A 25,538-nucleotide genomic window follows, 5' to 3' on the forward strand; every position below is an offset into this window, starting at 1 on the left:
AACCCTTATCCTTGAGTGGCCTCTGGGCCTTGATAAGTGGTGACACCCATGTAAAAAAAAAAAAAAAAAATCACTCGAACAGTTTTCTTTTTATAATGTACAGTTTTAAAAGTTTAAAAACGATATAGTTTTTACTTCAGGAAAATTAATGGGTCAGTTTTTACGATGTGCCCTGTTAAAATACTGTTAAAAACTCGCTCAATATATGTTACCGTGACATAGGTTGACATATATTCGGCGGGTTTTTAATAGTATTTTGTATAGTTTTTTATTTATAACACCTTTTCCCAAACTTACGGTGTTAAAGAGGGTGTGAGACGCCATCTTGAATTTTCCAACACATCGGTAAACACTGTATGTTTTTCGAGCTGAATAAATATATTACATTGAATAAAAACACAAAAAAGATATCCAGTTAGGTAGAAAAGTAACTTATCTTGCCTTTGATGACATTTATTTATATATTTGTTTTTGACTATTTTTTCGAATCTATGTGTACAGTAATCTTGCCAGGATGCGGAGGAAAATGAATGAAGGGGGAGGGGAATAAAATAAAAACATTTTGGAAACAGTAAGTTTGAAAGAATTGCTTTGCACAGAAAGAAATTAATGAAAAAATAAAATTAAATTTCTTTTCTTTCTTGATTTTTTTTTTAGTTTTTTATGAAAAAGGAAGTCAAAATTAAGACTATAAAAAACAATTTTTATTAAGAGCGAACCTCAGTCGTCAGGTCTGTAAAAAAAAGACGTGGAATAATAAATGTTTTCTAATACAAATTGTTTTTACTTATGTGTTCATTTGTCTCTTTGAAGTTCGTTTGTTTAATATATCGGTTTGCAATATAATTTTGTCATTCTGTCAGACTCAAATTTTAAATCTATATATCTATAAAAGTGAAAGTGTGTGTGTGTGTGTGTGTCTGTGTACATTTCCCTACGAAATAACTCTGTCAATTTTTAGTCTACAGACTCGAAATTTGATATACAGGGTACTGAGATTTGGAAAAATCTATGTGATCGGTTTTTAGCCAGAAATTTGGCGATTAAGGGGTCAAAGTTAAACGATTTGAGCTTTGAGAACTCTACCAAACTTCTCCGACAATTTTGGGTCTACACACTTTAAATTTTAGATATAGCTTCCGTGGACATGGATCTAACTTAATAACTTGATTTGAGTCCAAAACAATAAATTTTCAGGGGTCATAATAGGGGTCAAAGTTTAAAAAATTACCCCCTTTTTTTTTGCTCAGCATACACCTCCAAACACCCGGGCAACGCCGGGCACCCATGCTAGTATATATATATATATAACAAGAGTCTATATTCCAAATTTCATGAAGTTGACCATCTTACAATTTATTCCTTTAATTATGTTGACATTTACAATTCTTGACAGCAACTGTTTCTTTGCTCAAAATCATACACTTAATTATTATATCAATCAATGAACCTATTTTGCCCATAACTCATCAGAAAAAATAGCAACTATCAATCTACCAAAATAAAATAAATTACAAAATCCGAAAGTTGGAAGAGAAGTTGTAATTACCTTTTATTTTATCTTTTACTACCACCATTCAGTAATGTATAATAATAACGATTAGTAATAAACAGTGATATTTACAATTAGAAGTAAATTGGGTTTACGGCTTCTAAAATTCGTATTATAACTGTTCACAAGCACTCATGATGCAGTCGTTAGAGTACTTGGAAAAAAATCAATTGTAAAAGTGATATTCCCCTGAAGGTTGAAGGTTCAATTCTCAGTATGGGCAACAATTGTGAATTACATAGAACCTCCATCCAGTTTGACAGGAGATAGTAAAGATTCATAAAAATTGAATTTCTTATAAGAAATCAGAGTGCAATTTGTAAAAATGATAGGATTGTAGTTGGATTTAATAATTATGTTTTCAAATTGAAACCTTTTTTTTTTAAACAACACCTGTCGTTTGATCAGTGTGCTTGAAGCCAACTTGCATCTCTTTGCTGTGAAACAGGACGTTACCAACCAAGTTGCAATCATAAAGACTACAAGTGATGAATGCTATCTCCTTCATGGATGTGAACCAATAATTCAATGACTGAAGCCAAGAAAATACTTCCTTAATCATGTCGAATCCCTAAGAATATTCTTGGAAAAGACCAGACTGCAGTTATGGATCAGATGGCTAAAGAAGGCTCCTCTCCTTCCTATTAACATGGGTATCTCCCCTTCTAAAGTCCTGCCTCCTGGTTCAAAAGCACTGGGGTACCAGTGGAAAACATTCAACTGCCTGAGATCAGGAATACGACTACAAAACTGACCATACCACTTGTGAATGTGAAGAAACGAACTCTCTACTGCCCAATAAGTGCAACTTAAAAGATCTAGCAGAGTACAACAATGATACAAATGATTACATTAAAAGTGAGGAACTGTTGTATGATTAGATGCTTCAAAGACACACAAAGATGGGTGAATTCTTGAAATCTTAAGTGAGAATTAGCAAAAAGGAAAAAAAAAACTTGATTATAAAATCATCAAAGAACTTGAGAAATTAAAACTTTAAAATAAAAAATTCAACAGTAAGTTAAAATGACAAATGACTAGACTTATGAAAAAGAGATTAAAGAATGACCCAAAAAATAAAAACTGTATTGAAATATAAAAAAAAGAAAGAAACTGATTGAAATTCAAAAGAAAAAGTAAATTTTCTTGGGCAAATATTGAAATTGTAATCCATTTTATAGAATAAATGAAAACATTAACAAGAATGTTTTGGAATTTTATGATATGAAACAATGCAAAAAATGAATAAAAAGGAAACATTCTCACCACAATACATAGCAGAAAATAATAAAACAAAAGTGAGATCATTGAAAGAACTTTTCAAAGCGATGACATTCACTACATCCTTAAACTATGTAAAATGATATTTTTACTTTCTTATATATTATATAGGCTAAAAGATTTTTTCACAAAGATTAACATTTGATTGAAATTCAGTTTCATATATGTCTATGAAGATTTACTTTAAAACATATAAATTTGTTCCATTTTTACAATTTTTCTTTTTTTCTTCATTTCAGTCTCAAATAATTCTGATTATTATGAACCACATTCAGCAGAGAATATTCATGAGGAATACACAGATATGAAACCTTCATTACAAACATTCATGTCTCCTGGAGATACAAGGACTCTTCCAAGACGGATGTATAAAGCAGATACTGACCCGAACTCTGACTATAGGCAGTGGGGTAGCCTGAAGAAGACTGCAGTGGATAAATACACTTCTGACACGCAGTTACAGCTGAACAATGCAGAGACAGACAATGTTACGTGTGAACCTCAACAAGAACAAACAGTAATAGAAGAACCAACAGAGAAAGAAGAACAAGAAGCAATAGAAGAGACACAAAACATTTCTTATTCACAAAATCTTGAACATGGTTCTTTACCAGAATCACCAAAATCTAACCATTCCCATCACACATAAATATAAAAAACAAAACTAAAATTTTAAATAAATTTATGATTAACACAATTGTTAATTGTTCATCTTTAAATAGAATAATTTAAGTAAACAAATAACTGAAAAATCATTTTAAAAACAATCTATTATAAAATTTATAGACTCCATAAGATTTAGGTATGTTTTAATACAATGCTATATCATTCAAAATTCAGAATGAAGTCTGGGTAAAATATTTTTTAAAATTATATTTGTAATTAATTATTTTTGGTAAATAATGAGAATTACTTGCCTTTCTTTTCATTGTAATTTTTCGTGCTTTGTCAGAATCAGTGACTCCAGCCGCCATGATGCATAGGGTAGGCTTAATAGGACTATTCTGGATTTCTTTCTTTCACTTCAACATATGCACCCTCTCCCACATTCGCACATAAAACATCCACACTGATTTTGACACTGACATATACATACATGTATGTGTGTATGTGCGTGTGTGTCAAAAAAAGACAATAGCAGCAGCAGCAGCAGAGTGATACACCAAGGAATACAGTGTCTTATCATGCATCAGCTTTATTAATAAAACATTTCAGGTTAGTTTTCAATTCTTTCATTTTATTTCAATCGATTGTCTAACATTTTTTTAAACCTAATTTGTTTTGCATTGAAACCATTGAACAAAACTAAGAACAATATTTCTTCTGTTGCCTTTCTGGATTAACAGTTTACAAATCTCAATCACTTTATGTAACGAATACACACTTTTAAGGCACACACAAAATGCCCAACTCATTTAATCATTAATGTTCTTTTGACAGTTTATATTTTTTATATAAATTCATATGAAAATATTGGTTCTTTATTTTACATTTAAGCCAGAAGCTAAATACAGTATTACTTCCATTTTTTTTAATATTTGTATATTAAAAAATATCTATATTTATACAATATCTAGACAGAAATTATATTTTATGCATATGTAAAACCAATCTTTAATATATTAAAAAATATTTATATAAATATGACATTTATTGCTTTTAATGTACCATTGTTTTAATTTATTGATTTTTAATGTATTTTCTTGTATTTATTTTATGAACTGAGCTCTTTATTTATAATGGTTTCTAAATGTTAGTAAATTATTGAAAGGTATGTAAAATATGTAAGAATGTTGGCAATTTATTTTTGTGATGAGATATTTTATCATATACAATATTTAATTATCGGCATAGGTAATTTGAATATTCTACATAAATCATTAACTAATTTATTTAATCTATTTAAGTATGAAGCCTTAAAAATAACCATTATATTAGTATATTTAGCATTGTTTTTGAGTAAAATACAACTAAATATAGAATATTTGTCTATATATTACCACTTTATAAAATTGTGGTTCTTTAAAAGATAAATATTTTTTTTTAATATTGTCATTTTTTTTTTTTTTTTTTTTTCATGACCAGCAAGACTACTGTCCTGGCATTGCTGGAAGTAAATATAAAATAATAATCTAATTTAAAAAAAATAAATAAGTATTAGGATATTAATTTTGCAAAAAAAAAAAAAAAAAAAAAAAAAAAAAAAATGAAATCAATGTAATTTAGTTGACTAAAATAGAGCTAATTTATAATAGTAAATAAAGTTAATTTCAATGTAATTTAGTTGACTAAAATAGAGCTAATTTATAATAGTAAATAAAGTTAATTTCAATGTAATTTAGTTGACTAAAATAGGATTTATTCATGTTTTGATGTTGAGCGGAGATAATATAAAATAGTGATTTTATTTAATAAAAAGAAATGTTAGAATATCAATAATAATAAAAAACTGATCAAAGAACCCATTTCACTGTAAATAATTTAGGTGATTAAAATAGGATTTGTTAAATAAGTATTATTTTAAACCAAACAATATAGATTTACTTATATTACTATATGTTTTGTATAATTTTAAATAGAGACTAAATCCTATATCAATCACTTGAATTACTTACAATGAAATGAGGTTGGTTTTCAAGTAGCACAAATACACAAATATCAGTCCCAGTCCTCATCGCAGAAATGGCGTAAGATCCCCTTCTAATACTATTCTTAATAATAAAATCCACTGTATAAAAAAAACATGGTAAAAGTAATCCTTTCCATGGTCAGTAAAGAGAAATTCTGAGGCAATTGTTCTTGTGTTCCAATCACCTTTTGTGAGAACAGAAATTCTAATTTTACTATTTTGTGTTCGTTTTATTTTAGTTTTATTTGTTATGTTTGCAATCTTTGTAGAAGGATTTGTCTTTAACAAATCCTTCTACACTGAGGCAATTGCTATTTTGGTCAAGATCAAACGAACAATCCTTCATGAGTGTAGAAATTCTCCCCCCTCTCCCCTCAAAAATGCAATAAAGAAAACAACCCTTCCTCTTACATTACCGTGTGCTTTAATCAATTTGTTTTTATTCCCTTAAAAGAGATTGAAAATTGGGGACAATCGCAAGTTCAAACAAAAAAAAAAATAAAATAAAAAAAGTACAATATAAACTATAATTCTTTACCAAAGAAAAAAAAAAAAAAAAAAAAAAAAATTTCTTTTTAAATAGGATTTAAAAAAAAATTGTTTTAGTCGTCTTTTATTTTATTTTGGTGCTTTTATAGAATTTGAACTGAACCTAATCGATTTTTGCCAAACTAAATTTAAAACTTTAGTCAGGGTTAAAAAAAAGTTCAGTTCAAATTCTGTAAAAGTACTTTTATTTTTTATTTCTATTCTTTAAATATTCAATATAAATAGGATTTTAAGAAATTGTTTCAGTTTCCCTCATTTTATTTGTGATTTTTTATAAATAGTCCATATTTACTTGCCTCCATACAAGGGCAGAGTTAGACACAAGGTAGGTTTTTTTATATGCTTTTTTCTTACAGAAATAACTCATCTTCTCATTAAATTAATCATGTAATATTTGATAAATAAAAACAACAACAATATGAGAGTGATATATTTAATATGTTATTAGATATTTCGCAATTTTATAAAATATACTAAGTAAACTTTTACTATAAATTAAACTGTTTGTTTTGCAATAAATTTATTTTTTATGAAACTCACTTCTTGTTTGAATTTTCTTTAGTGAACAATTATAATTTTAATTAAATTATTTTGTTTTTAAAATCTCTTTTAAAACACAACAAAAATGAATCGATGAAAGTACATGGTAATGTTAAAAGAGGGGCAGACTCTAACAAAGGTTTCAATGCATTGCAGCAACAAGTGATTTATGGGTTAATAAGAAAATATATAATCGTTGACTTCTAGTAAAAAGGAATATATGTTTTTATTGTTGAAAAAGCAGCTATGTGCAGTATGAGGGGTTGAAAATTATAAATTTGTAATAATTTATGTATGTGAAAGCTGCCAACAAAAGGCGCCATGTTGAAAATCTGTATTAATTGGTATATTTTGCTCTATTCTAAAATGTGAAAAATATACATGGAATAACAGAAAGAACAATTTGCAGAATTTTGTGTCTAAATCTAAATAAATATGAATATTCTTTGTTTTCCATGAAGAATACAAGAAAAAAATGTTATAGAATAAATAAAATAATCAAAAAGGTCTTGCTGACTATGAATGAGGTCCATGTATTTGACTTCCTATTTGATATTTCTTTATTCCTCATATACAGGTAGAATGATTTAAAAGATGAAATTGAAATCAAGGGAAACTTCTTATTCACATTTAAAACCTATTGTAGTATGTAGGCATGAAAGCAAATATAACTATATTATCATTGGTGAATGTGAATGACGTGAGAGTAGATAATCGTAGGAGAGTGAAAATCTCTGCCACCTTCTTTGTGGAATGTGCAATCGTTATGATATCATAACTACCCATTGATGGACTCTTCCAAATCCTATATTAATCAACAATCAAGTACTCTGATGGATATTAGATACTCTACTGATATCTGACTGACAAGTAAGCCTAGCTTACATCACCACTTTTCTCTGTATCTTGTTCTTTTTTGTTAATACATCTTTGACCTTATACCGTGTTCCAAGTTGTCTTTTCATAGTCCCAACCGGGGTCCACATCAGTGATTTAGAGAATCAACTATTCCAGAATAAATATAAATTTTTGAAAAAGAAAAAAGCACTCATATTTTTTAAAATATGCATAATTGATTAGTGGAAAGGATTAGCATATAAATGCTTTGGTTTAAAATCTATAATTGCCAAGAGTAAAATCAAGTTTACTTTATTATATACATCACAAAATTTATTTTGATCCAGTTTACACAAATTAGTATTCAATATATTAATATTATAATAATAACATTTAATCACTGTGATATTAATTTTCTTATCTGATATCAAATTAGGGAACAAAAATAAATTTAATACTACATGTGTCCTCTTCATTCAGAATACTACCCCCTCAAAAAAACAAACAAACAAACAAAAATAACTATTTCCAAACTATAATTCTTTTTGTTTCTACATGTAAGTTTATTCAATAAAAAAAGCCTTTTTAAATATATCTGCTTCTCATTAAAGAGTTTAATCTTTGTAATATTCATACTTAATTAGGAAAAATAAATAAATTCATATGAATTCTAAAAGTTCTCATGTCTATTCAAATGTTGACAGATTCTAGTTATTCAGAAAATTCAAGGTGAATTAATTCGAGAATAATCGTAAATAATGAATTAATTTTTATTATAAAAACTGACATGGCTTATCAGTACTATTAGTAAATATTCTAAATACTTTCTTGAAAAATATTATCCTACCTTCATAATTTTCTTCAAATGATGCTTCTAATGTAATGAAAAACAAAGAGAATAATTAATATCATGCTTCAGTATAAAACCTCATACGACAAACCAATATGTTAAAAGTTAAAAATACTGTACATTTTCATATTCTTATACATTTATTGTTTTTAATTTCAGCTTGATTGAAAGACAACAAAAGATTTCCTATTACAACAATGTGCTTAAAGATTATTAACGTAACTCTCTGGATATTGGGATACCAACTATTGTCTGTCTTACAACTATGCAAAAGTGTCGACCTTACCTACAGAGTAGATGAGGGTAAAAGTCCGAGTACTTACCTGGGAGATATTGCTGCTGATTCACACATTATGGAAGATGTCACTTTGGAAAATCGTCGATTGATTACATTCAATCAATTACGACAGGGAAAATCTGGAACTTCCCATTTGTTCCATGTTTCTGAGAAAAAAGGGAAACTTTTTACTGCCCAAACATTGGATGCTGAATCTCTTTGTACCTACAATACAGAATGTTTCCAAATGGTGGATGTGGCTGTACGACAAGGAAAAACCTTTATGAAGATTATAAAAATTAAGATAATTATAAATGATGTCAATGATAATAAACCAGAATTTCCACAAAAACAAATTAACATGAAAATCTCTGAGGCTGTAAGAGAAGGTTTTAAAAAGCCAGTTCCTAATGCCTTTGACAAAGATGTTGGAATGTTAAATTCACAAATTACTTATGAATTAAAAAAGAAAAAGAATGAACCATTTACACTGTTAATTAAAAAGATACCATTTGGTCCACCAGAATTAAGTATTTTAGTAGAAAACAAATTGGACAGAGAAAATAAAGATTCCTATATGATACAAGTGATTGCTAAAGATAAAGGAACACCTTCTAAACAAAGTGTTCTTAATATTCAAATAAAAATTGAAGATTGGAATGATAATGCACCAATATTCACTCAAAATATCTACAATGTTTCTATCAAAAACAAAGACTATGGTAATGTACCAATTATTATGGTATCTGCAAATGATTTGGATGCTGGAATTAATGGACAAGTGACTTATCATTTCAGAACTCAAATGTCAGAAGAAATCAGAAATTATTTTCAGTTGGATGAAAAAAATGGAAAAATATATTTGAAACAAAATTTACCTCCAAATCCAAAATCAACTTATAAATTATTTGTAACAGCAGTTGATGGAGGTATTTCACCATTAAGTAGTTTTGCAGGTGTTCTTGTAAATGTAGTTAACACTAAAAATAGACCTCCAAATATATTTGTGACTTTCATGTCTGAAGCAACTGATAACACAGCTACTATACTTGAAGATGTTGAAATTGGCAGTTTTATTGCTTATGTTAAAGTGACTGACCCTGATGCTGGACAAAATGGACAGGTTAACTGTGAGTTGCACCATGATAAATTTCGTTTACAAAAACTAAGATCCAAAGAATACAAAGTGACATTGAAACACAAAGTTGACAGAGAAATGCAAGAGCACCATGATGTTACAATCAGCTGCAAAGATGAAGGATCTCCTCCACAACACAGTGATAGCAAGTTCTCCATCAAAGTCAAAGATGTCAATGATGTAAGACCACAATTTACAAAAGATACATTTAAATTCTCTGTGTTTGAGAATGAAAGTCCAAAGACGTCAGTTGGTTCTATCAATGCCACTGATCCTGATCTGGGAGCTGGCAGTAGACTCACATATTCTTTGCTTACGAAAAATGAAGACTTCCTACCTTTCAAGATAACCAGTGATGGCTTGATTTCAACAATCATGTCTCTTGACCATGAGTTCAAAGACATTTATAAATTCAACGTTTTAGTGAAAGATAATGGAAACCCTCCACTTGATAATAGCGTCAATGTCATTGTGCAGATTGAAGATAAAAATGATAATGCTCCATATTTTACCTTTCCCAGTGTGAATCCTTTCAACCTCGATGTCAAATATCATCCACATCATACAAAGAACATCACTCTTCTCAAGGCTGCCGACAGTGACAGTCAAGAGAATGCATTTCTCAAATATGAAATAACTGCAGGCAACGATAAACAGTTGTTTGCCATCAATCATTATACTGGATTGTTGTCTTTCACTCGCTTACTTGGCCATCAAGATGCTGGCTCCTATCACCTGCAGTTTATGGTCAAGGATAGTGGTAGTCCAGTTTTATCTGCAAAGACATCAGTCTTTTTGACATTGACAGTTAGTAACAATACCGCAGATATCTTAAATGCTGCCTATACGCACACTGATATCAAGATCCACCAGTATTTACTCATTGTCATTGTGTTGGTTGCAGTCACCGTTGCTATACCAATTACTGCTGCAATTTCCATCTGCATCCTTCGTTGCATTGATACCAGAAGTGTTGCACAAGCACATCCATTGGCTGACTCTTCCAGCAAATATTATCCCGAACAGGCACATGCAATGCATCCGTCTTACCAGACTACTTATTGGTCTGGTGTGTCTGTTGCTGTGCGAGCAGAACAAGATGTGCTTTGTAGAACTCTACCGGGAAGAGGCAGGAGGCCACAACATCGTGCAGATGTCTCAAATGATGGACGAAGAAGTTCGTCCCTTGGAATTAAAGTGCAGACGGCTACTGAGGTTATCTATGAGGTAGGACCACTTTTTTCTCTATTAAATAAAAATATTATACATTTCATATTACTGTCAGTGTGGAAGTCTATTTTTGCATGTTTATTTGATGTATTTTAAAGTCTACCTCATATTGATTTTTTTTTTGTTAAAAGGAAATCAGAGGTGCAAGTGGCGGTAAGAGACATGAAGATAGAAACTGTATGGGTCCCGCATGTCATCCTGACATGAAGCCCTCTTCACATCCAGACGAAGATCCTTATGCTGAAAGATATGCAAACCACTGTCAAAATGTATCAGGTACTCCAAAATTCTTATTTAATTCATTAAATATTTATATCCACAAATTATCAAAAAAAAAAAAAAGAAAAAAAAAAACAAAACAAAAAAAAAACAGCATCATAAAAAACGTCTATATTAGCTGGTTTTGCATGTTTATCTCTTTAAAAATGTTGCAATCAAATATCTTCATTTAAGACTAGTAAAGAGGGGTGAGGACGAAATTATCAGATGTTGTCAGACTAGATTCTGCTTTTATCCTTTTATGTTCTGGCTTGCTCACTTCATTTTATACACACCTAGCATGATTAGGGATGTTTCCTGAAGTGTTACTCATATTATTTGATTGTGAATATCATCTCTTGATGTATTTACTCGCTTAAAATCAGCCTTTTTTCCTCAAGTCACTTGACTCATTCAATCAACATTCAGATCAATCTCGTCTGACACATTCAATATTTTATCATATCAGAAAAGAATAATACGAATAAGTAAAAATATAGTTGTCTCACAAAGTTGTAATATATATAACCCATTATACAGATTGTTTAATGTTACAATAAAAAGCCTCCAAAAATACAGACAAATTGCTTGACAATTAATCGAAAATATTAATGATGACACTTTTTCTCAAACCTGTCATTCTATTTATTCATTTCAGCATCTGAAGCATCAGATTATTATGAACCACATTCAGCAGAGAATATTCACGAGGAATACACAGATATGAAACCTTCATTACAAACATTCATGTCTCCTGGGGATACAAGGACTCTTCCAAGACGGATGTATAAGGCAGATGCTGACCCTAACTCTGATTATAGGCAGTGGGGTAGCTTGAAGCATAATTCTGTTGATAGACTCACTGCTGAGACCTTGATACAGCCACACAATGTAGAATCAGCTACTGAAACATGTGAAACCCTACAGCGTGAAGAACAAGAACAAACACAAAAGGAAGCTGATCCTAATCAGGGAGAACAAGAGGAGGCAGAAAATTTTTTTGATTCTACAGGCGAGACACAAAGCTTAACAAACTCTGAAATTTCCAAAACGTCTATACCATCAGTTAAAACATGAAAATTATTTCTGATAACCATTCATTATCAAAATCTATCTATATTAGGAAACAAATCAGATTCAATTCAACAGATATAAACTAAAGATAAAATTGGGAACAGACATAAAGTTAGGATTGTAAACAATTATATGGCGGATTAAAATTTACATAATCAAAAAGAATTTAAAATTAATTAAATATATTTCTTGAAAATAGTTGTCATAACTGAGGAAAAAATATTACATTTTACATATGGAAATTTTCCATTTTATTCATCATTCTCTTTAAGATTCTTGACTGTTTTAATTCAAACCCATTTTTATACAAAGTTTAATTTTTATTTATTTTTTATTTTCAAAATGTTTATCAGATAATTTTTACATTAATTTATGACCTACTTCATTTTTCATTTAAAATTCAGTAGAAATTAAATAAATCGATTTGCAGTACAATAAAAGGCTATTTCAAAATCTTAGTTCACACATGAAATAAGATTTCAATTTTACTTTTTAATGTAATTTCTTTTCTTTAGCTTATTAATATTTGTATAAGAAAATAGAAAATGAAAAATGAAATATACTAACATATATGCCAGTGAAAAAAGTGCACTTGCCTTTTTCTTTTTGATAATTTCTATGCTTTGTTCAAGTCAGTATGTCTAACTGCCATGATACATGGACAGACTTGATAGGACTGTGGCTTTCTGGCTTTATTTCCCTTTATTCATTATATGTACACTCTCCAACATCCACAAATAAACATCTACACTGTAACACACACATGCACACAATTACATGCGTGTGAAAAAAAGAGAGAGGCTAACCCTGAATTCATACAATAGCAGCAGCAGCAGCAGATTTGTACACCAAGATAAACACACATACACACATTTTGTTTCATCATATATCCATGCTTCATCATCGATACATCGTTACAGGTTAGTTAAAATCCTTTTCATTCTGTTTTCTTTCATTTTAACATATTTTATCTAATGTCTTTTTTTATAATCAGCTATTTTACCAAATGAAAACTTAGTAAAAGACAAAATCAGTATGTTTTCTTAAAGAATTTAAAATCTCCATATATATAATTTCATAATCATTAAAGACAGACAAATATTTGTCTTGTACAATTGACATGTTCTTGTGACTTTGATAAATCTTATAACCAAATCTGACTACATTCAAACATTTTTATATTAACTATTACAAATTATTGAGTTCTGAAATATTTTCCTTTGCCATTTTGTTAAGAGTGTAATATACTTATAGTGTTTGCATTGTAGTTGTCATTAATAAATATAACATCTGTTTTATGAATTTCATTTAAAATCCTTAAAATTCCTTTTTTTAATTAAGCATAATACTACTGTCTAAGAGTAAACAATCTCTCTTTCTCTTTTTTTAATTTTTATTTAATGCCACTTTTTCCTTGTCTAGGGAGGGGGGGGGGCAGACATTTTTTGCTATTCCGCAAGCCTAATCTCAAGTTGTCATGATTTAGCATCATATAAAATATGCACTTCTTTGTTATATACAATTAATAGCAATTAATTGGCTGCGTATAGACATTTTTTTCATCCAATTTAGAATTATTTCCTCCAATTACACATCTTTAGTTTCTTCTATATTATGTTTCAAAGAAAAAATGTGTGTAAATAAAAATCATAAAAACTATATATTTCATTTAAAGTTTTTTCGTTGCTTTTAATCAACTTGCCAAAATAAAAACAATTTTTACCATCTTCTAAAATTATTCTAGCAATTTAATTATGATTCTTATACAATGAATACAGAAATTACGTTTCATATATAGATTCCTAAATTTCATTAAAAATATATATTTGAATCTAATGCATTAAATTCAAATATATACATATATTAGGTGAGATTTAAGAATCTACATAAAAATTCAACAAAATTAAATATCATTGAATTATATAATCAAAATGGTTTATAGGTAAATATCAATTTTCATTATTTGGAATATTCAGATTATAACTATCATCTTCATTTCAGCCGATGTAACTTCTGATCTTCTCCAGGCGCATCTTTTTTAAGTTGAAAATCCATTTTAACAGTCTTTTTAAAATTGAAAGTTCAATCCTTACAATAGGCAATAATATGTAAGAGTAGAAAAAACCTTTACCCACTTATGGCTGACAGAATAAGAACAATCTATACTAATGGATTAAGTAAAGTATTCAGATTAAAATTTCATTTAGGTTCTGGAGTTCACTATAAAGATTAGCCAGTTTGACTAGTAGATTCTCAAGTTCAAAAAATGTACCTGTAAAAGATTGGAGAGTACATTGGCGGAAACATGAATATAATGACCAATTAAGCCGAATAATTAAAATTATACAATCCTTATCTTAAATATTCTAAAACAATGTCAATTTTTATTTTCAATATTTACTCAGCTTTACTTTAAAAGACACTGAAAATAAAGGGTTTTTAAAAACAGATGTTATAGAAAATGAGGTTTTGCAGAATTTGTCAATTTTATAAGCATTACTATCAATGTATAGGATTGGGGAAAAGAAATAAGATGATAAAGAAAAAAGGGAAGTTGCTGCAAAGCTTTTAGGTGTAAGCAAAAACATTAATGACTTATAAATAATTAGCGGGGGGGGGGACATTTCCTGGGTGTTTAGGTGGTGTAGTAAGGACCGGGGGGGGGGGTAAAAGAACAGTAGCGGGGGGTGGCCAGGTGAGTGTAGTAAGGAACTCCAAAGGGGTGTAAAAAATAGTAGGGGGGGGGTTGTCAAAACAACAGTAAGCACAAGTGTTAAAAAAAAATGTAGTAGTAGACATGCAGGCTTGAACCTGCAACCCGAAGGAGAAAAAACAGGTTTAAAAAACGTGACATCTTAGTCGATGTCTCTATCCTCCGACCGGAAGTTTGAAACGTTGAAATTAAGCGTAGTCAATATAACCGACATGATAACTTGTGAAAATGGCGATGCAAAAACTGCCCCCTCTTTGTATTTCTACAATTTCAAAACGATACCGATCTTTCCAGAATCCATTGCATCTGTCGAAAGATTTTGGCAGACATACAAACATACATTCACACAACCCGACGATTGAGATTTATATTATAGATGGAAGCTAGTTTTCTTCTTATTCTATTGTCAATCTATCTTTTTTTTTTTTTATAATAAAACATGCTTTTACAATATAATTTACTATAATAACTTCCCCTTCTATATGTAAACCTTTGCATAGAAGTAATAGTAGATACATATTTTCAATTAGTTAAAAAATTTAATAAAATAGAAATGACTAAACATAATTTCACATCATCTAAAAATTTCATTAACAAAATATTTGTAGTGTACATCAAGTCATGCATGAGTTTAAAGTTAACTTTGAGAAACAAAGATATATTTTTATTTTAAATACATCTGCTTTTGTTTTCAGATGTTTTCAGAAAAAATGACATTGAGCTACAACAAATCAAGAAACAAAATCACACTTATAAATGTGTATACAGTCATTGTTTCCATGCCTCTATGCCTTTGTATAGACTTGACATATGAAATAGATGAGGGTAAGAGTCCGGGTACTTACCTGGGGGATATTGCTGCAGACTCTCATATCATGGACGATGTCTCATTGGAAAACAGACGATTCATCACGTTCAACCAACTACATCAGGGAACAGCTGGCACTTCACAGTTGTTCCATGTTTCCGAAAAGAAAGGGAAACTTTTCACTGCACAGACATTGGATGCTGAATCTCTTTGTACCTACAATACAGAATGTTTCAAAATGGTGGATGTGGCTGTACGACAAGGAAAGATCTTCATGAAGATTATTAAAATTAAAATAATTATAAATGATGTCAATGATAATAAACCAGAATTTCCTGAAAAACAAATTAGTATACAAATTTCAGAAGGCGTTAGAGAAGGATTCAAAAAATCTATTCCTAATGCCATTGATAAAGACGTTGGGATTTTAAACTCACAAATTACTTATGAACTTAAAAGCAACAAAAATGAACCATTAGCACTAGACATTCAGAGGGTAGAATTGGGCCCACCAAAATTGAGTATTTCGGTTGAAGGAAAATTAGACCGAGAAGATAAAGAATCATACGTGATCCAAGTAATTGCCAAAGATGGAGGATCTCCATCAAAGCAAAGTGTTTTAAATATTTACATTTCTGTTAAAGATATCAATGATAATCCTCCGGTATTTACACAGAATATTTATAACGTCTCAATTAAAAATAAAGAATATGGAGATGTTCCAATTGTAACAGTATCAGCAACTGATTTAGATGCAGAAGAAAATGGCCATGTAACATATCATTTTAGATCACTAACATCAGAAGATATTAAAGAATATTTTCAATTGGATCAAGCATCAGGAAACATTTATTTACGGAAAAAGTTGACATCAGCTCATAAATTGACATACAAACTTTTTGTAACAGCAATTGATGGTGGAGCATTACCTCTAAGGAGTTTTGTAGGAGTTTTAATAAATGTCCTTGATACAGAAAACAGACCACCTAAAATCTTTGTCACTTTTATGTCTGAATCAACAGATAACACAGCTACAATTTCTGAAGATGTTGAAATTGGTAGTTTTATTGCTTATGTTAAAGTAACTGACCCTGATGCTGGACAAAATGGACAGGTTAATTGTGAGTTGCACCATGATAAATTTCGTTTACAAAAACTAAGATCCAAAGAATACAAAGTGACATTGAAACACAAAGTTGACAGAGAAATGCAAGAGCACCATGATGTTACAATCAGCTGCAAAGATGAAGGATCTCCTCCACAACACAGTGATAGCAAGTTCTCCATCAAAGTCAAAGATGTCAATGATGTAAGACCACAATTTACAAAAGATACATTTAAATTCTCTGTGTTTGAGAATGAAAGTCCAAAGACGTCAGTTGGTTCTATCAATGCCACTGATCCTGATCTGGGAGCTGGCAGTAGACTCACATATTCTTTGCTTACGAAAAATGAAGACTTCCTACCTTTCAAGATAACCAGTGATGGCTTGATTTCAACAATCATGTCTCTTGACCATGAGTTCAAAGACATTTATAAATTCAACGTTTTAGTGAAAGATAATGGAAACCCTCCACTTGATAATAGCGTCAATGTCATTGTGCAGATTGAAGATAAAAATGATAATGCTCCATATTTTACCTTTCCCAGTGTGAATCCTTTCAATCTCGATGTCAAATATCATCCACATCATACAAAGAACATCACTCTTCTCAAGGCTGCCGACAGTGACAGTCAAGAGAATGCATTTCTCAAATATGAAATAACTGCAGGCAACGATAAACAGTTGTTTGCCATCAATCATTATACTGGATTGTTGTCTTTCACTCGCTTACTTGGCCATCAAGATGCTGGCTCCTATCACCTGCAGTTTATGGTCAAGGATAGTGGTAGTCCAGTTTTATCTGCAAAGACATCAGTCTTTTTGACATTGACAGTTAGTAACAATACCGCAGATATCTTAAATGCTGCCTATACGCACACTGATATCAAGATCCACCAGTATTTACTCATTGTCATTGTGTTGGTTGCAGTCACCGTTGCTATACCAATTACTGCTGCAATTTCCATCTGCATCCTTCGTTGCATTGATACCAGAAGTGTTGCACAAGCACATCCATTGGCTGACTCTTCCAGCAAATATTATCCCGAACAGGCACATGCAATGCATCCGTCTTACCAGACTACTTATTGGTCTGGTGTGTCTGTTGCTGTGCGAGCAGAACAAGATGTGCTTTGTAGAACTCTACCGGGAAGAGGCAGAAGGCCACAACATCGTGCAGATGTCTCAAATGATGGACGTAGAAGTTCAGCTCTAGGAATTAAAGTGCAGACAGCTACAGAGGTTATCTATGAGGTAAGTACTCAAAATTTTATATGTCTAGAATATGCTCCCTACTATAATAATCATTCTCAAACTTTTGTTTTAAACCACTTTATATTCAAATCAAGTTATATTTCAGAAATTGAAGCATGAATTATTATCTATGTATTTTTGAACTATAAGTAAATGGCAATAAATTATTTTAACTTTTTAGACAGGTTATTATTCTGATTTTAAATATTTATGATTTTTAGAATATCTTATAAACGAAGACCAAAGTATTTTCATTATTATTCAAGTAATCTATATTACAGAATATTTTTTAAAATCTTTTTATTGAATTCAGTTTATTTTGTCATAGTAATAGTTTGATATTTTTGATACTTTCATTGAATATTCATTCAGTTTTGTTATCGAAGCAATAGTTTCGAAATGCATAGATTGTTTCATCTTTTATTAATTATTCAATAAAGGAAATTCGAGGTGCAACTGGTGGTAAGAGACATGAAGATAGAAACTGTATGGGTTCTGCATGTCACCCTGACATGGAACCTTCTTTTCAACCAGATGAAGATGATCCCTATGCTGAAAGATATGCAAATCATTGTCAAAATATCTCAAAGCGTAAGTCTTTTTATTTCTTAAATGCACAAGTATAGAATTTAATGTATTCGTAAACAGCATATTCTTAGAATAAGTGATCATAACTATTTTCTAGGTTTCATCTAAGAACAGCTTTAACTGCAGAATTGGCACCATTAAAACATAGCATAATAATGAATGCAAATTTTCTAATAATTTCTTCAATTGATGAATAACGCCCTATAGATCACTTCTCCTCATTGCTGAATCAAATGTTCCTACTAATTAAAGATACTTATTTTATAATTTTTGAACATGTACCAACTTTTAATCTGAAATAGACATTCTTGAAATAGGAAATTGTATGATGCATCATGTAAGCTTTAACAGTTTATCCACAAGGAAATTAATACACAGTTTGTATAAAAAAGATCTTAAACAATTTTTATAGTTCTGTATTTCAATCTTGAATCATAACAAGTATTTGAGTATTTAACAATAATAAAAGATAAGCCCTTTTTTTTTTAAATACACAAGTAAAATGATGAGCATAGAATTCAATGCATTTTTAATCAACACCTTTTTCTCTAAAATAATTGATAGTAACTTCCTTTTTAGTATAATTTGCGAAAAAAATTTGCATGAATAATTCTTACAATACACTTCATATGATGGGTAGAAATAAATTTCTAAAAAATTTGCATGAAGAATTCTTACAATACACTTCATATAATGGGTAGAAATAAATTTCTAAAAAATTTGCATGAATAATTCTTACAATACACTTCATATAATGGGTAGAAATAAATTTCTAAAAAATTTGCATGAATAATTCTTACAATACACTTCATATAATGGGTAGAAATAAATTTCTAAAAAATTTGCATGAATAATTCTTACAATACACTTCATATAATGGGTAGAAATAAATTTCTAAAAAATTTGCATGAATAATTCTTACAATACACTTCATATAATGGGTAGAAATAAATTTCTAAAAAATTTGCATGAATAATTCTTACAATACACTTCATATAATGGGTAGAAATAAATTTCTAAAAAATTTGCATGAATAATTCTTACAATACACTTCATATAATGGGTAGAAATAAATTTCTAAAAAATTTGCATGAATAATTCTTACAATACACTTCATATAATGGGTAGAAATAAATTTCTAAAAAATTTGCATGAATAATTCTTACAATACACTTCATATAATGGGTAGAAATAAATTTCTAAAAAATTTGCATGAATAATTCTTACAATACACTTCATATAATGGGTAGAAATAAATTTCTAAAAAATTTGCATGAATAATTCTTACAATACACTTCATATAATGGGTAGAAATAAATTTCTAAAAAATTTGCATGAATAATTCTTACAATACACTTCATATAATGGGTAGAAATAAATTTCTAAAAAATTTGCATGAATAATTCTTACAATACACTTCATATAATGGGTAGAAATAAATTTCTAAAAAATTTGCATGAATAATTCTTACAATACACTTCATATAATGGGTAGAAATAAATTTCTAAAAAATTTGCATGAATAATTCTTACAATACACTTCATATAATGGGTAGAAATAAATTTCTAAAAAATTTGCATGAATAATTCTTACAATACACTTCATATAATGGGTAGAAATAAATTTCTAAAAAATTTGCATGAATAATTCTTACAATACACTTCATATAATGGGTAGAAATAAATTTCTAAAAAATTTGCATGAAGAATTCTTACAATACACTTCATATAATGGGTAGAAATAAATTTCTAAAAAATTTGCATGAATAATTCTTACAATACACTTCATATAATGGGTAGAAATAAATTTCTAAAAAATTTGCATGAATAATTCTTACAATACACTTCATATAATGGGTAGAAATAAATTTCTAAAAAATTTGCATGAATAATTCTTACAATACACTTCATATAATGGGTAGAAATAAATTTCTAAAAAATTTGCATGAATAATTCTTACAATACACTTCATATAATGGGTAGAAATAAATTTCTAAAAAATTTGCATGAATAATTCTTACAATACACTTCATATAATGGGTAGAAATAAATTTCTAAAAAATTTGCATGAAGAATTCTTACAATACACTTCATATAATGGGTAGAAATAAATTTCTAAAAAATTTGCATGAATAATTCTTACAATACACTTCATATAATGGGTAGAAATAAATTTCTAAAAAATTTGCATGAAGAATTCTTACAATACACTTCATATAATGGGTAGAAATAAATTTCTAAAACATTTGCATGAATAATTCTTACAATACACTTCATATAATGGGTAGAAATAAATTTCTAAAAAATTCTTGAATTAATGAATTAGTTCTATAGATCATTTCAACTTTTTGTTAAACAATGTGTTTTTTTTTTTTTTTTGCCGCTAATTAATATTGGCTTCATTAGTTTCATGTCATATTTTATAAAAGTGTAAAAACTTTGACCAAAACAGACGCTCTTGAAATTGTATGATGCATGATGTGTACTATCAGATTTTAGGAAGCAGTAAATTAAGTTTTGGCAGAAAGAGGTTTTCAAGTAGACTTTTATATTTCCATATTTTAAAACAATATTAGAATAGGTATATTCAAACATAAGGTAATATATATTTTTACCAACTTGAAATAATTAAATGTTAAACTATGTATTAGTACTGTACCATTAATTAAAGAACATATTCATGATTGTGTCCAAATTATTTCTAAAATGTTTTTTTTTATAGATACCGATGCTTCGGATTACTATGAACCTCACTCATCAGAGAATATTCACGAGGAATACACAGATATGAAACCTTCATTACAAACATTCATGTCTCCTGGAGATACAAGAACTCTTCCAAGACGGATGTATAAGGCAGATGCTGACCCTAACTCTGACTATAGGCAATGGGCTACCCCAAAACAGAATGCACTTGAAAGATGCACGTCTGATACTCAACTACAACTGAACAATGCTGGTGCAGACAATGTTACATGTCATCCTCAACAAGAACAAACACAAGCAGAAGAAAGAACATCAGATCCAAGACAGGAAGAAGAACAACAAAACTCGGAGGTGTTGCAGCAACAAAACTCTTTGCAATCACACAATGAAGAAGAGAATTTGCCTCTACCAGAATCACCACAGTCTAAACACTCCATACACATATGAATAGATTAGCAAAAATACTTAAAATTATTAATTATACAAATTTTCAATTTTTTACTATAATCATGTAAAATAAATATATATTATAAAAAAAACCCACAAAATTAAGATATTTTGATGAACATTAACAAAATAGTTTACAGCAATATATGTTTCTGTTCTTAGTTGAAGAACTTGAAGCTTTTTATAACTGTTTTTTTTTTTAGTTTTATTATTTGCTTTTACATTGATATATTTGCAAATTTTAGATTGTGATTTAGAAAGCTTATCAAAATATATAAAATATGAATACTTTAAAGGAAATAATTAAACATTCACTCACGGATCTATTCCAGGTTGTTAAAATTGAGATTGATTTTTTATGCATTATGTAATTTTGATTATGTCTTCTTTTTTTTTTTTTTTTTTAACTTCCTTCCAATTTGAACATTATTTTTACATTTTTAATTAACTTTTCTTTTCATATCATCATATGAGATTAAGAATAGAAAATATGATTTTAAGTGAAGATGAAATATAAACAATGTCAATCAACTAATGAATGAATACATTTTGCATAAGCAATATTAATTATCTGAACTATACTTTACAAAACGATTTTCACATTTTATATCTAGTAAAGGAACTCTCCACATTATACTTACTATTATACAGAATTATTATAATTTCAAATATACAAAAAAATAAACAACAGACTAAACCTGAGAGATTTGGAATTTTTATCCTGTAAGCTATTTTGTCACCATACCCTGGTAGTGACTTGGGCAGCCATTTTCTAATACAACACACATGATAGGATACTAGGTCTCTTTCTCTTGTGTATATACAAATACACACTAACGTGCAGCCAAACACACATACACACAGTGAAAGGACATCAGCAGCAGTAGAAGCAAAGCTTTATAACACACACACACACACACGCACACACATTCATATTTCTCTTGTCTGAACATCCATACAATTTCATCACTAAAAGAAAATTGCAGGTAAGTTAAAGTCCAATATTTAAAAAAACTTAAAATTAAATATTAATTCATTTTATTTTAGAAAATGTACAATTCACATTTACATTTCCCAGGAATTCATTTGACCAGGTTTAAATGCAATTTTTGTCAAATAAATTCTATTGTAAAAACAGTAAATCTAAGTGTGAATCATAAGAAAATGTATTCCATTTTTTTTATGTTTTGCTAAAACTGAATTTCATGAGAATTTTTTTTTTTAAGTTTATTAATATTCAAAACTTCTTTGCAGATAATTTCACTATCCATCATTTGTTTCTTCATCTTTTTAAATCATTTTTACAGCTTCATACTCCATTAGTTTGTGATGATTGAAAAGAACAATGCACAATCTTTCACTCATTATTAACATAGAATATACAAAAGCTTGTTTTCGATGGTTAAAATTCAGTTTAATACGTTTAGGCATACTATTTTTTTTGTTAATTTTAATAATAACAACAATAATAATTATTAATACTCCTATCATTATTAATACTATTTTGGAAAATGAGGTATTTATCAACTTATTATAATGCTTATTACTCATATATTAAAACGTGAAAAATATTTTCAATTTTTACATTTTTTAATGTAAAATTATGTAACATATTTTTGAAACATGTTAATCAAATCATGAGTAAATTACTTATTTCAGAGTTTAATGTTTTCTATAAATAATTAACATTTAAATATAAATGATTCCATTGAAAGTAGGAAAAATAATACATTGTTTCTATGAACTAAGAGTATGTTTTTATTTTACTGTAAATTATATCAGCTGAGTTTGCATGTAATGTAACCAGTTGTTACCGTAGGTAATCTTTATTTTACTTTTGCAATTACAATTTTTATTTTTCATACTTTTTTGTAAAACTATAAAACATGGAACTGTTGGCAATTACTGACGGAATTACAATCATAATATGAACTCAATTGAGCCAGTGGTATTATTGGCTAAGTTCCGTTTTAAAAATTTGATGAATTCAGTTCACTTAGAAATATTAAAGCTAAAACTTCCGTAAGAATGTTAATTAAAATATGGTGAGAGATAACAAAAGTTTATGTATAATTTTATTTCAGATACAATTTTTAATAAAGAAAAGTTCTTGTAGACATTAAGTTACATATTTATGTTTAATAGAACCAATAAAACCTTTTATATAAAAATGATAATCTATATTTAGTTTAAGATATTTTTATTTCATCAAACATTGGTAACTAGTTTATTCTTAATCCATACAAAATTAAAAATAATCTTTTTCACCTCAAACAGGACATATTTAGGGATGTTAGGGGCTATTATTTGGGATAATATCTACATGGGACTGTTTCAGGAGTTAAGCAGCAAAATGTCTGTTCACATTAAATTTAAACTTCTGCATAGCAGGAAATAAGGAGAGAATTTCAAAGTTTAGCAGTTTGAGGGAAGAAACTTCGAGTAGAAGGCTTTCTGGCATCTAGGGACCTCAACAGTGAAAGGGTGGGATTTTGCTGCTTGTCAGGTTAACCAGGGATATTTACGTCGAGGGGGAACAAATGCTATGAATTCATCAGAGCACATTCAATTAAAATACTTGTAAAACAGACACTGGGATGCAACATTGTGCCGATGGGACAGGAAGTCGAAGCTGGGTTAATATTGTTGTGCCTATTAGATTGGAGACTTTTTTGGACCCTATCTAAGAGGTAAATAAATGCACAGATATGGCAACAATACTTCATGCATGGCAAATAGTGGATTTGTAGAGATACAGGATACAGGTGCAATTAATGTTGATGTTGTTAAAAAATATAAGTTTAGTTTGGCACAGTTGCTATTATTTTATTTTACTATTTGGTCCTGCTCAATCATGGTATTTCTACTCTGAGTTGCAAAAAAAATTATCATAGGAAAAACTTTTGCTGACACTAAATTGTTGATTGGATAATTGTTAAATTCATTCATTGCAGAATAACAGTGCCATTCAATTTGTTTTACGATAGTACATGGACTGTTTAAAATATTCTGTATGTGCATAATACTCATGGTTTTAGTGTAATGTATGGATGCAAGTGAGAGAGAAATGCATACAAGTAGAAATGGAGAATAAGTTTCCACGATTAGTGTCAGTCACATGGTAACAATGAATTTGCCTTTTATACTTAAACTAGCGGGGGTGTCTGGTGTTGCCCAGGTGTTTGGAAATGTGTGTGTTGGGGTGGGGGTGGGGGGTTAGATCAAAACAAAATGGGCGAAGTAATAACCCTGTTTAAATACGATGAAATAAAACAATAAAAAACGATGTTTAACTTCTTTAAATAAAAAAAAGTTTTGGTAGGTAGGTAGGAATGAAGCCAAAGCCTTGAGGCGAAAGTGGAAAAAAAAGTGTGAAAAAAACCTGACATGTTACCGCTAGGCCAACAAGGGGGAGTAAGTGCGAAACATTTCAATTTAAGGATTAAAAACAATTGCAAGGTGCGTGGATTTAATGAGGTCAAATATCACGCCATAGACTGAATGAAATCCTGCAATGAAGTTTAACTGCGAGACAGCTTTTTGGGGGTTTGTTTACCCAACTTTCGCTGCGAGGTAGTTTTTCTGGTTTTGTTTCCCAAAGATGTTCGAAGGAGGAGTGAAACCAACTCCCCATTTAAAGGGGAGTGTCCAATTGAATAGCAATTGTCTGATATAATAGGTTTCCCCCACATTGATCAAAAGCTGA

At 29.4% G+C, this 25,538-nt stretch overlaps 3 protein-coding genes across 3 annotated transcripts in view; all 3 read left to right on the forward strand.

Moving 5' to 3' along the window:
* Positions 1-8,989, forward strand: part of LOC145242505 (protocadherin beta-18-like) — a 16,938-nt gene extending 7,949 nt beyond the window's left edge. Inside the window, exons 4-5 of the mRNA XM_080105565.1 lie at positions 3,073-4,048; positions 8,398-8,989. Of these exons, the coding sequence (XP_079961691.1) occupies positions 3,073-3,482 (410 nt within the window). The 3' untranslated portion in view covers positions 3,483-4,048; positions 8,398-8,989. The remainder of the gene's footprint in view (positions 1-3,072; positions 4,049-8,397) is intronic.
* The window catches only part of LOC145242851 (protocadherin Fat 4-like), a 74,180-nt gene extending 61,838 nt beyond the window's left edge, over positions 1-12,342 (forward strand). The window contains exon 10 of the mRNA XM_080105967.1: positions 11,800-12,342. Coding sequence (XP_079962093.1) covers positions 11,800-12,218 — 419 coding nt within the window. The 3' untranslated portion in view covers positions 12,219-12,342. The remainder of the gene's footprint in view (positions 1-11,799) is intronic.
* Positions 12,343-13,001: 659 nt separating this feature from the next.
* LOC145242852 (protocadherin-23-like) overlaps positions 13,002-25,538 on the forward strand; it is a 50,765-nt gene continuing 38,228 nt past the window's right edge. Inside the window, exons 1-4 of the mRNA XM_080105968.1 lie at positions 13,002-13,135; positions 15,624-18,092; positions 18,533-18,683; positions 21,402-21,819. Of these exons, the coding sequence (XP_079962094.1) occupies positions 15,624-18,092; positions 18,533-18,683; positions 21,402-21,819 (3,038 nt within the window). The 5' untranslated portion in view covers positions 13,002-13,135. The remainder of the gene's footprint in view (positions 13,136-15,623; positions 18,093-18,532; positions 18,684-21,401; positions 21,820-25,538) is intronic.

The sequence above is a fragment of the Euprymna scolopes genome, chromosome 21, assembly GCF_053919585.1.
Source record: "Euprymna scolopes isolate OS-2025 chromosome 21, ASM5391958v1, whole genome shotgun sequence".
Taxonomy (NCBI): Eukaryota; Metazoa; Mollusca; class Cephalopoda; order Sepiida; family Sepiolidae; genus Euprymna; species Euprymna scolopes.